The sequence below is a fragment of the Panthera pardus genome, unplaced genomic scaffold, assembly GCF_024362965.1.
Source record: "Panthera pardus isolate Hobbes unplaced genomic scaffold, ASM2436296v1 HiC_scaffold_24, whole genome shotgun sequence".
NCBI classification, from domain to species: Eukaryota; Metazoa; Chordata; class Mammalia; order Carnivora; family Felidae; genus Panthera; species Panthera pardus.
In genome coordinates, this window is record NW_026526810.1 from 27,024,461 (window position 1) to 27,041,830 (window position 17,370).

At 44.3% G+C, this 17,370-nt stretch overlaps 1 protein-coding gene and 1 long non-coding RNA gene across 4 annotated transcripts in view; both read right to left on the reverse strand.

The window, feature by feature from the left end:
- THSD4 (thrombospondin type 1 domain containing 4) overlaps positions 1–17,370 on the reverse strand; it is a 566,849-nt gene that overhangs the window by 293,750 nt on the left and 255,729 nt on the right. For all 3 annotated transcript variants that reach the window (XM_053888890.1, XM_053888892.1, XM_053888891.1), the window contains one exon: positions 15,273–15,409. In XM_053888890.1, coding sequence (XP_053744865.1) covers positions 15,273–15,409 — 137 coding nt within the window. The remainder of the gene's footprint in view (positions 1–15,272; positions 15,410–17,370) is intronic.
- On the reverse strand, positions 11,194–12,457 carry LOC128772934 (uncharacterized). The gene is made up of 2 exons (XR_008417026.1): positions 12,346–12,457; positions 11,194–12,178 (listed from the first exon to the last, which is right to left on the reverse strand). It is a non-coding gene; the product is annotated as an uncharacterized LOC128772934 (long non-coding RNA).

Below are 17,370 nucleotides of genomic sequence, written 5' to 3' on the forward strand. Positions count from 1 at the left end.
TCACGAGTTCAAGCCCCACGTCGGGCTCTGTGCTGACAGCTCGGAGCCTGGAGCCTGCTTCCGATTCTGTGTCTCCCTCTCTCTCTGACCCAACCCCCATTCATGCTCTGTCTCTCTCTGTCTCAAAAATAAATAAACGTTAAAAAAATTTTTAAAGGTCAACAAAAGTAAAAAGAAAAGAGAGCATTTTGCAGAGCATTTGTTATACAGTTTTCATTTTGAAATTACATCTGCCCATTGTGCTTTAATTCAGTACAGAGCTTAACAGTTTAACCAATGCTTGCTGCAGAAGGGAATGGGATAGGACAGATTTGAACACATATGCACCTTCCATGCTTTTCTTTTTTTTTTTTTCTTAACGTTTATTTATTTTTGAGACAGAGAGAGACAGAGCATGAACGGGAGAGGGTCAGAGAGAGGGAGACACAGAATCTGATACAGGCTCCACCCAGGCTCTGAGCTGTCAGCACAGAGCCCAACGCGGGGCTCGAACTCACGGACCGCGAGAATCATGACCTGAGCTGAAGTCGGCCACTTAACCGACTGAGCCACCCAGGCACCCCAACCTTCCATGCTTTTCAAAAGCACAGGGTAAGGAATTTTTTACAAGTGAGCCGGGATGCTGCAGTTCTCCAAGTGTCCAGCAGGGGGACCTGCAAGTGACACATCTAGCTTTTTTGTTTTTGTTTTTTCCTTCAGAACTAAACATGCACTTTCAAAAGGCTGTTTCAATGCTTCCTTTTTGCAAAATTTAACATCCTGCCCCCCACCCCGAATTCCAAAATACATCGTGGCTTCCGAGCAACTACAGAAGTTTTACTCTGAATTCCAGACAGAATGCCAGTTGATCAGAGCCAAATCAGGTAGAGGCATGCGGGCAGAGAAGATAGCTTCACCCTCTGGACACAAATAGTAGTTATGAGCAGCCCAAGCAACCCAGGGAGGCCAGGCAAGGAAGGCGGAAACATATGGCAGATGTCAGAACCAGTCCGCTCTTCTCCAAAAGAACTGCTTTGAATGCAAAAAGGAAAGCAGGCGAAATCTTGCACTTTTTTGCCCTCCAAGCTTATATTTGGAAGAATGACACACCTAAAGGAATAGTTGCACGAATAGTTCAAGAAACATCTGCACACCCATCCCCAAGATTTGGTGCACATTTTGCCATATTTGTTTTACTCTTGCTCCTCTCATCTTCTTCCCCCTGGTATTCATCGATTTTATCCACATTTCTCAAGCACTTAAGCTCAGTCTGTTCTGGGGGCTCACTGTTTACCAGTGTTTACTCACATATGTAGGCAAATAATGACACTACATCTAATGAGAAGAGAGAGGGGTTCAGGACAAGGCACTATGAGGATTGGGGACACAATACAAGCCGTGATGGTGATGAGGGAGCATAAGGCAAGCTGAGGGCAGAGCACAAGCAACCTTTCCCCCCAACAGGAGGGAGATGTGTGACATTCCTCAGGCACTCCTGGCTGCCCAAGAACAAAGGAAAGGACAGAGAACAAATGGTTAGGGGGTGCCTGGGTGGTTTAGTCGGTTAAGTGTCTGACTTCGGCTCGGGTCATGATCTTGAGGTTTGTGAGTTCGAGCCCCACGTCGGGCTGTATGCTAACAGCTCAGAGCCTGGAGCCTGCTTCAGATTCTGTGTCATCCTTTCTCTCCCCCCCCCCCCCCCCCACCACCACTCGTGCTCTGTATCTCTCTCAAAAATAAATAAACGTTACATTAAAAAAAAAAAAAAAAACAAATGGTTAAACTGATAGAGTCTCTATCAGTTTACAAATATCTTAGTAATATTACAAGAAAAGGGCAATCTTATCAATAGCCTAAAGTCCAGGAACTCCCTACTGTCTTAAGGTTAATGCTTTGCTAGAGGGAAAAACAACCTTACCCTGACAATAGCTAGGTCTCCAGTAACCTGTGAGTCTTCTTTAGCATATGGAAATTCCTGTAAGAAACTTCTTGACTTTACCTCCCCCCAACTCCACAGTATATAACCAGTCATTCTTTACAACCCCCAGTGCAGCTCTTTCTGCCCACGGGTCCTCTCCCTATGCTTTAATAAAATCACCTTTTTGCACCAAAGATGTCTTCAGGAATTCTTTCTTGGCCGTCGGCTCTGAACCCCACCATCACTCCAAAACCTCATCAACGGTGCCTCCCAGGGTCAGGGAATGCTTCCCAGAGGTGACCTATGTGGGGCATAGAGGTAGAAAAGGATCTCTAGGGAATAGGGTAGAAAGGTAAGGAGGAATCAAAGAGTCCTGTGACCAAGGGCTGAGCCAGATTTTGCTTGCCCCATTTCTATTCTTCTGCTTCTGTGTCCTGCCTTTAGATAGCAGCAAGAGTTCACAGTTATTGTGAGCTTGCTAATAATAAGCTATGCCAGGGCTTGTGCTGGGGATCTTACAAGCATCTTCTCATTAAATCCTTGCAGCCCTGCCAGGTATCCAATGGGGCTTGGAAAAGCCAAGAAATTTAGCCCAGGAGACCCAGTTGGTGAGTGGCTGAGTGGGTAATTGTTTCTGTATATCTTCCTAAAGCTCTGCTGGCGCCTGGCATTTCCTTCCATCCTTCTCTCCTACACCCCGTATCCCAGGTCAGCTGGGCAGCAGCTCTCTCAAACCCAGTGACTTTTCGGTCCTCGTGGTTCCCTTCATCTGAGCCTCATTCAATCCACATTTTCTGTTCATGTCAGGACATGGCTCCCGTTGCTCGTTACGCCCAAGATCCAGCTCCAATTTCCTAGACAATTTCTGTACCTGGTCCCCGTCTGCCTTTGTCACCCCAGACGTGAAGATCTGTGCAAATAAGCCCCAGACACATCACCACACCATCACCATTGCCATCGGTCTTTACGCATGAAACAATATTTAATTCTCCCAGAATTTTATGAGGTCATCTCAGCATCTCTAATTTATATTTAAGAAAACTGACTCTCAGAGAAATTACATGACTTGATCAAGGCAATTTGCTTACTGAATTCACACCCATGCCTGGTTTTGCAAGAGTCAAAGAGATTGAACTAAACCAAGTGATTCAGAGCTAAGACTGAAAATAAACAGTTTACTTTGTGTGTCCATACACAATGGCCCTGGTATTACATAGACTTCTTGGTGTTGTCATCAAGAAGAAATCACCCTTCTAATTTACATTTGTCCCAGTTATTGCCCCCCATTTCTCCACTTCCACTTGTTTTAATTTTGGCTTGTTTAGCCTATTGTCAGCTCTGAATTAAACCGTAATTTATGCTAGTTTATTTTAGGAGAAGCTTTTAAGAAGGACACGTAATTTCAACACTGAACACTAGGTGTCACTGTCAACCAGTTCTGCAAAACCATCCTTCTTAAGGTATTGGAAAAAGTCCTCACCGAGAAGTATTCGAGTCTTATTTACTTGATATTGTGCTACATAATCTATAAAAACTGGAACACGGCAGTAAGACACGGATTTCCATGTACAAAATATTGCATGATCTCTAGCCTCACTCTGTGGGACTCCAATACATAGATTTTTTAAACGCCCGTTTTTCCCCAAGTGAAAAATAATATCGAGAACACATCAAGCACTGCAGGAACACTAGGCGTTGTACTTTACTTATACCATATATTTGAAACCTCACACTGCATATGTGAAGTATTTAGGTGAGGCTTTTAGAAACTAATTTAAAACCCAAAGGATACAAAGATCTTTCACCCAGGAAAAGCTAATCAGCCTTCTCACGAGGAGAACATACTTTACAGCTTTGTCAAGTATGGTTTTGAGAAAACAAGGCAAGTATTTGAACACCAAATGTCTGACTGAGTCCAAGATCTTTTTACGCACATGATTATATTCAGTCCCTTGGCAACCTTGGCCATTACTGATCTTCCTTCCTGAGTCCATTTGGGCCAGTTTAGAGGGAGGGCAAAAAAGAATCTTTCCTGCCGGCACCTTCTCAAGGTTTGGTTAGGAAACCAGATCCAGAATATCCTTGAATGCTACAATTATTAGCATGTTGCTGATAACTGTGAAAATAAGACACAGGAAAAATAATTAGGATAAACTAAATTTCAAACTATCAGGAGATGGGTTGATAAGCTTTAAGAAATTGATAGGATCTGTAAAAATTAAAACTTGTAGAAGATATTGCCAATTACTGCCTGACAGAAGATAGTACCTCAAGAGCTGGGTTGCTCTTAGAAGCAGTCATTTTTTTTTCCTGTCAAATCCAGTTAATTATAAAAGTAAACAGCTGCTAAAGATTTTATTCTGTGTTTTTCAATAAATCTTCTAATTCTCTTTTTCTTTCCCCCAACCATCCATGAAATCTTGACCTGGGCTGCCATGATTTTGTCATTGGGAGTACTTTTTATGATTGTAACTTTGGCTATTCCAGTCCTAAAAGTCATGGAACATTCACTTTTCCATTAAGTAAAAATGTGCTGTGAATATGAAGTCTTGCTAAGGCCTCTAAACACAGATGGTTTTTTCCAAGTGATAGAGAAAGGTTTTCATTCAAAGTCTGTGGGGTGCCTGGATGGTTCAGTCTGTTGAGCATCTGACTTTTGATTTCTGTTCAGGTCATGATTTCACAGTTCATAGGTTCAAACCCCACATTGGGCTCCGTGCTGACAGTAGGGAACCTGCCTGGAATTCTCTCTCCCTCCCCCACTCTCTCTGCCCCTTCCCCACTCACACTCTCTCTTTCTCCAAATAAATAAATAAATAAAAATGCAAGCTTACCATCCATAAATGTAGGGCAACAAAATCTGCCCCTGCAAAATGTGTCTCTTTGACATGTGAATTATTTTAGGCTGACTATTTTTAAGAAACAAAAGATTCAGGGGGTGCCTGGGTGGCACAGTCGGTTAAGCGTCCAACTCTTGATTTTGGCTCAGGTCATCACCTCACGGTTCGTGAGTTCAAGCTCCACATCGGGCTCTGCACTGACTGTGCGGAGCTTGTTTGGGATTCTCTCTCTCCCTCTTTCTCTGCCCTTCCCTGCTTGTGCATGTTCTCTCTTTTCTCCCTCTCTCTCAAAATAAATAAGTAAATAAGCTTTTATTTTTTTAAAAAAAGGGAAGACTCGAAGGTTTTTGGGTTTGTTTGTTTGTTTGTTTGTTTGTTTTGCCTTCCCACTAACTGCCTAAAAGGATTTAGATGGAGGACCTGTTCCATCACCACAAATCACTATAGTTTAATATACACTAGGTATATTTGCAAGGCTTGTTTGAGCAAAGCCCTCTCTGTTCCATTGTTTCTGGATGGCCCAGCAAATACTTACTCTTGCCATTCTTCCTGTCAATTGCCTTCCTTCTCTTTGAAGCCTTAGACCCTTACCCACTTCTCCCTGGTCCAGAATGACATATATATCTCATTTTGGCTGTCTTTGGAATCTCTCGTGTTTATGTGGATTTCCCATATGTACATAATTAAATTTGATTTTCTCCTGTTAATGTTATTTGTGACAATTTAATTCTTGTATCAGGCAGAAGAACCTTGAAGGATAGAAGAAAAATTTTCCTCCCCAACATAAGTTTAAATGCTGGTATATTTTCTCTCTGAAAATGTATGTTCTGGTATTCATGTATGAATAGACATATAGACTAATGGAATAGAATATAAAGCCCCAAATATATGCTTACATGCATACATATACACAGTAATAAAGAGGGAGCCTCAAAATAATGAGGGAAAGATTTATTCAATTATGGTAAAGCATAACTGGGTAGCCATCTGAAAAAAAAGTATACTTAAACCCATACCTCACACAATACGCAAGGGCAGATTCTAAGTGGATTAATATAAAATATAAAATAAAATATAAATATATAAAATAAAATTTATTTAAATTTAAATTAAATTTTAAATTTAAATATTTAAATTAAATAATATTTAAATAAAATTTTTATATAAATATAAAAATATAAAAGCATAGAGCCATAAATTAGTGAAGGAAGACACAGAAGAATGTTTTAAAGCTTCAGAGTGTAATACGTCTTTCCATGACACAAAATCTAGAATCATAAAAGAGAGAATTGCTAAATTCACCATTTAAAAAATTTAAAACGTCTCCATGGCAAAAAAATGACCAAAACGTCACGATCAAAGGCATAAGTCAAAAGGCTACTTGAAAAAAAAAAACAAAAAACCCTTGGAATCTCTATCATAAAAAAAACAAAAAAAAAACAAAAAAAACAAACAAACAACTCTTTCATGTATGAAAAGCTCCTACAAATTAAGGAAAAGACCAACAACCCAATAAAAGAAAACAGATCACTCAGAACGAATATAAATTGTTCCTGGGTCAGGAAGGCAGTACTATCAGGGGCAGAGAATAGAGCAGGGCAGGTGAGGTGCCTAAGGCTCAAAATTGAAGGAGGCCCTGAGAATTTAATTTCATTAAATGCCTCCTTAAATTCTGTACCCAAGGCACCCTCACCCATCCTACTGCAGGCCCCTATATAGTTCCTCAACCCATGAAAAGATGCTCAACCTCACTCAAAATAAGATAAATGCAAATGGAAACTACCCAAAATACCATTTCTCATTTATCAGATTGGCGAAAATCCAACGTAGGACAATGCACCACCCACAGATATCGCTGGTGGGAATGTTAGTTGTTCCAACTGCTCTGGAGAGCAATTTGCCACCCACTGAGCATTAAAATCACAAAGACACACGGACTCTCAACTCACTTCTAAGAGTCTGTCCTGCAGATACTTGCAAACATGTAAAACGACCCCCACACCAGTGTATTTGTTTCAGATTTCCTGGTAATGGTTAAGACTGGATCTATCCTAAGTGTGCATCCTGGTTAAATAAACCATGGTTAATTCATCCAATGCATTGCTATGCATTCCATAGTAAATGGAAGGAGGAGGTCCTTCAGATAGAGGAATGGAAAGCTTGCCAAGTTATGCTAAGTAAGAAAAGCAAGGTCCAGGACCATGTGTGTGGTAAGCTACTATACGCATCGAAAAGAAGGAGAAAATAATATATCGTGGGCTTGCAGATGCATAAATATATCTGCCTTAAAAAAGAAACTACCGGGGAGCCTGGGTGGCTCTGTCAGTTAAGTATCTGACTTCGGCTCGGGTCATGATCTCGTGGTTCGTGAAGTCAAGCCCCACCTTGGGCTCTGTGCTGACAGCCTGGAGCCTGGAGCCTGCTTCCGATTCTGTGTCTCCCTCTCTCTCTGCCCCTCCCTTGCTTGCGCTCTCTCTCTGTCTCTCTCTCAAAAATAAATAAACATTAAAGAAAAAATTTTTTAATAACAACAAAAAAACCTATCGAACAATAGTTATTTCTGTTGGGGCATGGGGAGCTGGGTAGATAAGGGACAGGGGATCATATGTTTGATGCCTGAGTCATATAAATGTATTATCTATTAAAAATATGAAATACAAAATGTAAGTATTTTCATCTGGCACTTTTGTCCTCCAATACCTATTTCTACCTAGATGCATGACACAATTGTGGATATTTCTCTAAGGCTTTTCTAACACGCTAGCAGAGCTCCTCACTACTCAGTCTGACCTGACTTTTAGCAGAAATGTAAACGAGATGCCCAAACTTGAGGTTGGGATGGTGGGCTTCCCCTACATATCTTCACTCAGACTTCTAGGCTCCATTAGAGTCATCCTCAGGCTAAGCAGTCTACATGAAAGAAGAAGTCTGATCCCACATCAATATCACCAGTTAAGAATATGAGCTGACTCAGTGAGGACGTGCAGAGGGACCAAAGGGAAAGTAGGCGGCTGTTCCCCTCAGGCTTGTGAGTCTGAACAGAGACTGCCTGGTGTTTCCGTACGCAGCACAGCTTTCTGCATACTTTATATGTTATCCAGGGCCTTGTAGAAAAGTACCTGTGGAGTTGAGCTTTTTGGAATGGGTGTGGCATAGCTCAGGAGTGTCTATATGTAACAGATCATATGCACGTGGTGCTTCTAGTCTGTGACTGGTTTAGGGGTGGCGATGGGTTGCACGGGGGCAGAGAGAGCTATTTGGCCCAGGGGACTCTGCTGAAGCCTCCTCTGAAGTCTCAGTTACAAATGCCAGTTACCATTCCAGCCTATTTAGATAGGACACTTCTTTAAGATCCCTTAGGGGGAATGCTGCCCATTCCTTCAGAAAGCTAGGGGGAAGTGCCCTAAATTCCTCTCTCTGGTACAGACAGACCACCAGGAAGGGCAGGTTGATGCTCTGGATATCCTGACCCAATTTTACCTGGGCAGCCCCTCTTTTACTTGCTTTCGTCTTGGAGATCCTGGCTGACCCCAAAACCTGCTCTTAGTATCATCCAGTTTCCAGGAGAGTCTTTCCGGCGGCACGGAATGACTTAATGGAAGCCTTTCTATTGCTAAAGCCAGAATGTGTTCGGGAAGACATGTGGGCTCTTTGGAAGACCGAAGTTTGGCACCATAAAGGGGATGCCAGATTAACCTAAGGGCAGAGAGCAGGAAGAAGGCACAAAGGGTTCATCTCCATATCTATCAGCTCTGGAGTACTACGTGGGTCCTGGGTCCTGAGCTGCAGACTTGGTGTACAACTTCTCCCATCCCTGGGGACCTACTAGCACCACCTCCATTTGTTACCTCGACCCTTGCCCTCCCCTACAGTCCATCTAAGGTGGGCCTCCTCACCAGTTCTCCATCACAGTTCCCCCATTAATTTCATAATGCTCGTCAAAATTTGTAATTCTTTTGCCTGTTAGCCAACCTTTCCTATTACTTTTTCCATTAGGTTTTAAACTCAATGTGGGGAGGAACCGTGTTAATCTTTTCTACTGTTTTATCCCCCAGGCCCAGCCCAGTGTACATCAGGGAGCAGTTAAGATTATTTTCGGGGTGCCTGGGTGGCTCAGTCGGTTGAGCGGCCGACTTCGGCTCAGGTCGTGATCTCGCGGTCTGTGAGTTCGAGCCCCGCGTCGGGCTCTGTGCTGACAGCTCAGAGCCCGGAGCCTGTTTCGGATTCTGTGTCTCCCTCTCTCTGACCCTCCCCCGTTCATGCTCTGTCTCTCTCTGTCTCAAAAAGAAATAAACGTTAAAAAAAAAAAATTAAAAAAAAAGATTAATTGTTGAGTTAATTAATAATCATACCATAGTGCTTGGGCTGTTAATGCTTAATTAATAAGCATGCATCAACTGAGAAATGTAACCAGAGTTTTTATGCTAGTGGTGGTCCCAATGACTGAAAGTGAGAAAAATCATTGATAATGGGAAAGAAGTACACTTCGTCAGTTTTACTTGAGGTGTCAGTTTCAGATGTCAAGAGGTCCTGAGAACAGGGCCTGGGAGCTAACATTTCAATGCTTCTTTAATCTTATTCTTGATTATTTGTAGGAAAAGAGGTTTACACAGCCAGTTTCTAACTTGTTCTTTCATATGATTTAAGAATATTTACTGAATAATCTTAACATGTTAATTAAGCACTGAAGATACAAATACACAAGACACTTGTTCCCTCTACTATAGGATTCAGACATGTGTCAAAATAACTGTAACATAATATGATACGCACTTTAATAGTCACAAATAGAACACCGTTTGCTGGGGGTGGGAATGCAGGTGGGAGGGAGCCCACAAAGTGTCCCATAAGCTCAGAATTCAAGCAAAGTAAAAGGTCTCCACCTTATTTCAAGGCTGATCATGCAGACGTCTGGCAAAGGGGAGAACATTTTACCCAACACAATTATTCTCTTGGTTCTACTCAGGTAGCAAAAGAACTATAAGCAAAGTCCACAAAAGAAAAAAAAAAAAGAAGAAGCAACTTAGGGCAAAGGGGCAGAGAAGTGAGCAGGGGGTACCTACCCATTTGGCTCAGGAAAGCACAATATTGTGAATGATGGCCTGAACACACACGAGCGTGCACAAACCCCATTCTGTCATCCTTCCCGGTCAGGGCAGCACGCGGGTCCAGAGCTTATCTCTGAACATTTGGAAACAGTTACCTTGCTTTAATTTACTGAATAAATCTGACACCGTCTGCGGATGTGTCCAGATTGAAGGCGAGCAGTGTCCCGGCTGGGAGAGGAGGTGTGAAGGCCCCCGCTGAGTGCGGGCGGATGGTGGGCCTCAACCAGCGCCCTGCACGGGAGGTGATGACCCACCGGGGACGAGAGGTGGAAGTCTGAGGGCAGAAGGGGTTCTTTTCCCTCCACAGAAGGCACCTTCGGAATGTGTGTACTCACACTTGCTTCGTTCCTTCCTGCCTTTGCTCTGAAGGGACTCAAGAAATTCAGAATGAGCAAAATAAAACAGGACGAGGGATGGAGAGCTTGGCAGATGCCAAGAATTTTCCCCGACCTTTGAGGCCTTGGGTTCTGGGGATCTGGCCAAGGGGGGCTTCGTGTCCTTGTTTTAGCTGCACTCGATTGCCCATCCCAGCCAAAAAAAGAGAAAACTCTGTGCTGGTTACAAGACTAATTTCATTTGTTGCAATCCAACAGACTGAGTCACCAAGACCTCAATTCATTTACACATTTATTTTAAGCACCTTTTCAATGGTAGGCATTTTGCTAAAGCAAAATGGCTAGAATGGCTCCCAGCTTGCTGGGTGGTAGGTGGGGGCAATGGGAACAAACAGTTACAAGCAGTGGGGACAGAAGAATAGAAACAGGGCTCAAGGGGGTCAGCCAGTACTCTGCCCAGACTCTGCTTCTAGGCAGAATCCACCAAGTGGACCAAGAGTGGACATGAGGCCGAGGGGACAGCATGTACGTTCTCTTGGACACGAAGCCCTGTTGGCCTGCTCGGTCTGGGGGGTAACATGTCCCAGCCCAGCCAGCACTGGAGGCCCCGGGGGGCCAGGCAGGAGACAGATGATGCAGGACCTAGACTTGATTCCTATAGGCGAGGGGGAGCCACGCATGGAATTTAAGCAAAAGACAGACATGTCCTGATACACATTTCGAAAAAGGAGCCTGTTTTGGAAAGAGGCAGTGAGGAAAATAAACTCAGAAGAGGAGACATAGCTAAATAAACCACATGGGTTTCTTTCCATCACATACAAACGACTCTTCCTATTCTGATGAACAGTTCAGCCTAAAACACGAATTATTGGTAGTCAAACTGCGAGGTAGCCCTTATTGCCTGACTCAGCTCAGCGTTGTAACAGTCTTCTGTAAAAAAGGGACTGATAATTCCCACTGACTGAGTTATTGTGAAGACGGGTGGATTAATGATATCATTTTTTGGAAACAGATTCTTTAAAAAACTTTTTTTTAATGTTTATTCATTTTTGAGGGGGGGGAGAGGGAGAGAGAAAGGGCTACCGGAAGAGGGGCAGAGAGAGAGGGAGACACAGAATTGGAAGCAGGCTCCAGGCTCTGAGCTGTCAGCCCAGAGCCCGACACGGGGCTTGAACTCACGCACCATGAGATCGTGACCTGAGCGCAAGTCAGACACTTAACTGAGCCACCCCGGCGCCCCAGATATCATCTTGAATGTAAAGCACACAGCGCAGTGTCTAGAACACAATACACACTCAGAAAAGGCTCCTAGCTAGCCATATCCTCTCCCACATCTTCCTCCTCCAAGGTTTTGCATCGGCCTATTTATTGCAAGGCATCCTCAAGGCCTGTTCCTTCCCCACCAAAGACTTTTTGTTGGGGGGAGGAGAGTGGGTCTTGGGGTGGTTCTCACTTTCAGGACCACTCAAGTCCAGAAGTCAGAGGTTTCTGTAAGGCTGCTCTCTAGGGAGCTCAGAGTGTTTTTCTCTTCTAGTTCTTTCAAATGCCTGCTGTACCACTGAAGAGAAACTTCCATCTAGTTTTATTAAGTTGTGAGCAAAAAGAATGCATGTATCAGCAAACTATTAAAATTCAGAATTATTTAGACAGTTCAAAGCTGTGACCAAGCCAAAAAAAAAAAAAAAAATCACAGTACAGTTAACGTGACGCTTAACAGAAATGATTACTGTGCTCTGTTAATTATACGTAAATGCTATTTCGTTCCCATAAATGACAGTAATGACTGGGCAGGACCAGAAGTGCCTTAGAGACTTCTTTGAAGATTGGCCGGATATTCCTATTTGACGTCTACAGGGAAGGGGTCAAGTTGAGCAAGGTATAGGGTCTCTGTGGGCTTCAGATACGTTCTCTTGCTTGAGGAAAAGACCGTTCTTTCCCCTCAAAGCCTATCCATATGCAGTCCTTAACCTGAAGACAACTTTTGGGATCCTTCAGTCCCTGTCAAGAAAAGAAAGCATCACCCAGCACCGAGAACTGGTAAGGGTAAGGGGGACTTACCCCTTAAGTAAGGGTATGGTAAGGGTACCAGTACCAGTAAGGGTACTGGTAAGGGTATGGGGGACTGGTAAGGGACCCCCATTTTCTGCAGCCCTCCCGCCCCTCACCTGCCAGTTCTGGGATGTCTGCATTCTTCCTGCCCCTCTTCCAACTCTTGGATCTAAAACACAGAGGAGGTCCAGCAACAGTGTAAACACAGGCTGGCCAGGGAGCGCTCTGCCGGCATAGGAACACAGCATTCCAGCTTGCACGGGGTGGGCCTGGGGCCTTTCTCTGGCTTGGTGTCCAGGGGGACGACACCATTCCCTCTCAGCTACTCTTCTGTGGGTTTAGCTCATACTCTTATTGAATGCTCATTGCCTTTCATTAACTTCCGTAGCAGGCCTGGCTTTGCATTTCAACTTTCTGTGGCCAGCAGAGGCCTTCTGGAGCTATTTCAGATGTGGATGCTCCTGTCCGTGAGGGACAGCTCTCTCAGCCACAAGTCAGTGAGGCAGAGATACCAATGTGGATTCTGGGCTTCCAATCAAATATTCAGAAAAGGACGCTGTACCCTTTGAAAGCTGCAAAGTAAACAGATCTTCAGCTTAGGAAGCAAATGTACTTCTGATTATTTAAATTTAAGTTCTAAAGAGGACGGGACAGTCTGTGATTCCAGCAACTTCAGTGAGGGAAGTTTCAGGCAAGTGCACAGAGAACAAATACGTAGCGATATCAAAGCGGTCCTTGTAACATCAAATTCCTATTAATCTGCCCTCATGCTAAGGAATGTCTGTCTCGATCTTTTAGCAATTATCGTCTACAAACTGTGCTGCCTTGCAGCCCGGATGGTGTTCGACAATCAGCGAGGATCCACACCCGCGTCCTTATGAGTGTTTGTTTTTCTTTCGTATCATCAGGTCAGAGACCCTTAAGGCAGCACTGAGAAAACACGACGCCCCTGCCCCTCTGGTGGAAAGCTTCCTTCCAAGTCGCGACGCCACTCTGTATTTATGTTTCTGATTCTCTGTTAACTGTATTCTCATCAAAGTATCCTTTAAAACGGTTGCCACTTGTGGCCCAGGAGCCTTAGCATCCTGTTGGAAGAACAGACATTCAGGCCCCTCCCCAGCCCTGCCGAATCAGAATCTGCTGTGCCCTAGCAGCTCACTCTAGAGTGTGGGAACACACGCCAGCGTTCCCCTGACAGAATGTGAGTCTCATAAATCCATAATCTACCAACGAAAAAATAAACAAAGCAAATGCTTTTGCATAGGAAACTCAAATCCAGCAGGACCTCTGTGGACATAAACAATTTATTAATACTAATCAGCGTCAGCTGCTTACGAAATGCCAGACCTGTTACAAGGGCCCTGCATGTATAGGTTCACAACTGTGCACCAAAACACAGGAGGTAGGTACTGCCCTCCTCACGTTGCACAGGCACAGAGAGCTTATATGACCTGCGCGAGATCAACACAGTAAATCACACAGTGGAAGAGGCAGGATTTGAATCCAGGCAGTCTGACTTCCCGAGGGCATGTGTTTAACCATTACCCTACACCACCCCCCGGCAGTGTGCACCTGTATTCAGGAAATGAACAGCAGATTCGGGGCCTGAAAGAAAAAGCTATGTTGCTGTAAGGGCCACCATTTCAGGCTCAGTCACGTTTAGAAGCAGAGACCAGATGAGCTGGAGATCAAAACCTCTAACAGAACCCTCTTGGGTATTATCTGAAGTCAGTGAGGTGCAGAGAGGATGTGTGGTTCTCCCAAAGGGGTGGAAAATGGAGGCCGGACAGGTCTCAGCCCCGACGGTTCTTCCCGCCACGCTCACTTACCCTTTCTGTGCCACGTCCTTCTTCTTTTGGGGTTTTGCTCTTCCAAAGCCCCTTCACACCCACCAGATACAAAAGTGACAGCTGTTCCCTTCTGAACTTTCATTCAACATCTGAGTGTCTCTGCACTGCTTTAATAAGTCATTTTGCAACCTATTTAAAGCCTCCTCATTAAAAAACAAGTCTTGGGGCACCTGGGTGGCTCAGTTGGTTAAACGTCCGACTTCGGCTCAGGTCACGATCTCACGGTTCACGAGTTCAAGCCCTGCATCAGGCTCTCTGCTGACAGCTCAGCACCCCCCCCCCCCACCGACCCCCACCCCATCTCTCAAAAACAAGTCTGGAAAGGGAAGGCTGTGCTTATTGACCATCCTTTAGTAACTTTGATACTGAGCAATTACATACAGAGCGTAACAGGAACTTTCAGAGGTGATAACCAAAGAGCTCTCCTTTGATGAAAGTCAAGCCTGCCAGCTACTGAGTGTTCATTAAGATGAAGTTTTAGTCTGGGCCCCAAAGAGTCATGTACCTGCTAGAGGCTTAGATCCGCCGATACATTGATAGACGCAGGAAGGGTGGCAGTTCCAGGCCCAAATTAAAGCGGCTATGGAATCTGGACCACTTCATCTAAGGTGCCTATTTCTGACCAAATGGTGCTTTCCGTCACTGGTTAGCACCCCACGAGGATTCTCTCAAGCCCCGCGTATTTGCAGAACGCAGGGCAAGGAGTTCCTGGAACACACTTCACGGGTCCGAAGGGGCTGAAAATTCCCGTTTGAGGTACTGCTCTGCTACAAAAGGCAGGGAACACCTTTCACTTGGAAGCCTGCCCATCTGGTGGGAGGCAAGAGATAGAATACACACCATGCCCTTAAAATGCCACCCTCATGATGCCCACCGTTTCTTGACTGATCTGGCAGCGCCTTTCATCACCTCCACTTCAGAGGCGAGGAAGGATCACCGAGTCCCTCTGGATGCACAGGGTGTACATATAAATCACTCAATACTTGAAATACCAGACCGAGCCGTGGCGACTCCCAAGGATCAAAAACACAGAGAGGACCAATCTGCCCTGCTTCTCCCAGAGCTCGTGGTTCCGTGCCCCTGTGGGTTGTGGGGCAGCAGTGGGTCACAGCTTGGCCACCCAAAATGGAGTTGGCAGTCTCAGATCAAACACCCTGAGAACGTGCTACAGACACCCAGCCCGGGGCACTTACCTTGCACTGCCCAGACACGCAGATGGCCGTGCCGTTCTGGTCACAGGGGGTACCGTCAATGACCTTCTCGGCTTGCCGGACATAGAAGCGGTAGCCCATCGCCTGGCAGTTCAACTCACACTTCCGATTGCCCTTTACTACCAAAAAGAAAAAAAAAAGAAAAAAAAAAGAAAAAAAAAGCATCTTTTTTTTCTTCTGGTATTCTGCATTGAGATAAAATTCACATGACATAATAACATAAAAATAAACATTTTAGCCAAAGCGTACAATTCAGTGGTGTTTAATCTATTCCCAATGTTGTACAACCATCACCACTAATTCCAGAACATTTCTGTCACCCCCAGAAAACAGCCCTGGACCTGTTCGCTGTCATTCCCTCCAGACCTTGGCAACCACCCATCTACTTGCTATCTATGGATTTGCCTATTCCAGACGTCTCATAATCACACACTTTAAAAAAACTGCATCAGGGGCACCTGGGTAGCTCAGTTGGTTGAGCATCTGACTCTTGGTTTCGGCTCAGGTCATGATCTCACAGTTTCATGAGTTCAAGCCCCATATCGGGCTCTATGCTGGCAGCACAGAACCTGCCTGGGATTCTCTCTCTCCCCCTCTCTCTCTGCCCCTCCCCCACGCACGCTATCTCTGTCTCTCTCAAAATAAATAAATAAACTTACAAAAATAAAAAATAAATAAATAAAAACTTCATCCAAGTTACTAGATCTCCCCACAGTTGCTGGTCGAGGGAAGGGATTGTGTCTTGATCTATGGGCATATAGTAGGCATTCGATGCTGAGCAGATATCATAAAGGGATTCTTCAAGAATCCCACGATGCAAATAATAGACTCCACTTTTAGAAGTCCTCCCACGTTTTAACATAGTCACAATTATATCTTACTTATCAGCAATCACAGTGAGCACACAATTTTTATGTTCTGCTTTAAAAAAATTGTTACTGAATATCTACGCAATTATATCATCTTTATGTTCTTTTAAATGGCTAGAGTTTCCTGTAATAATTCCTCCATTATGAGACATTTAAGTGGTTTCCGTATCACCTTGGGTTGAAATCCAAAGTCCTCAGCAAGAGATAAACCATCTGTCAAGAACTGAACCTTGCCTACCTTTATAGTCTCATTTCCTACTGTTTCTCCTTACATCCTTGCTGTGTACCCAACTAAGCAGGTCCTCTCTCCAGCTATTGCCTAACTGTTCTTCTGCCTTTGCCTTACTTGGCTAGTACCGGTTTCTACTTTGCTTTCGTTCCCAGGTCACTTCCTCTAGGAAGCCCTCCATGGATCCCGACCTTGCCTGTACATCCAGCCATCTGATCTGGCCCCCTCTACAATAAGGTTAACCAAACTTCACTGAAGCAGAGTCTTGAGGGGCCACAGGGACATGCCTGGCGTATTCACTTTTGTACCGCCAGCATCCAGTACAGAGGCGGGCACAGAGCAAATGCTCTACCAATCCCTGAGGAATAAGAGGAAGGATGAATAAGTAAATACTGGCCTTTTTAAAATTGTATATTTTGCCTTTCTCTCGTCTCCCCCAATGAGATATATTCCCTTACAGAGTCTTTCTCTATATTTCTGTTATTTCACACCGAGCCTGGCACACAGTCAGTGCTCAATACACGCTAATTAATTACTGCTGCTACTAATATCTTCAGAACAATTTAGTTGCCTCCAAAATAAGAATGAGAAAAATTTTCAGGCAAGATGTATTTCCATATCCAAAACAGACGAGCCAAGTACATACTGACTTTTTTTTTTTTTTTCTAACTGTTTTTGGAGACAAGACTTACGCTTTGCTCAGTCATAGACAGCATGTTCCAGGGTCATGCCTTTGTCTGAAAATCTGATTACTGGATTGGATACCACTGACTCTTTCCTACACAACACAATACATCATATTTTCCCCAGTGTAGCTGCCTGACTGTCATGGCAATGAACTTCACTCCAAAGCCATTGAAAACCACGAACAGGAAATAACATGGAGCCTCTGGGACCACATGGTTCAGGGAACACTGAATCTTCTATGTATGTTAAGCTCTATCTTAGAAGTCAAGAGGCAGGGTTTCGTACCCTGGCTGCC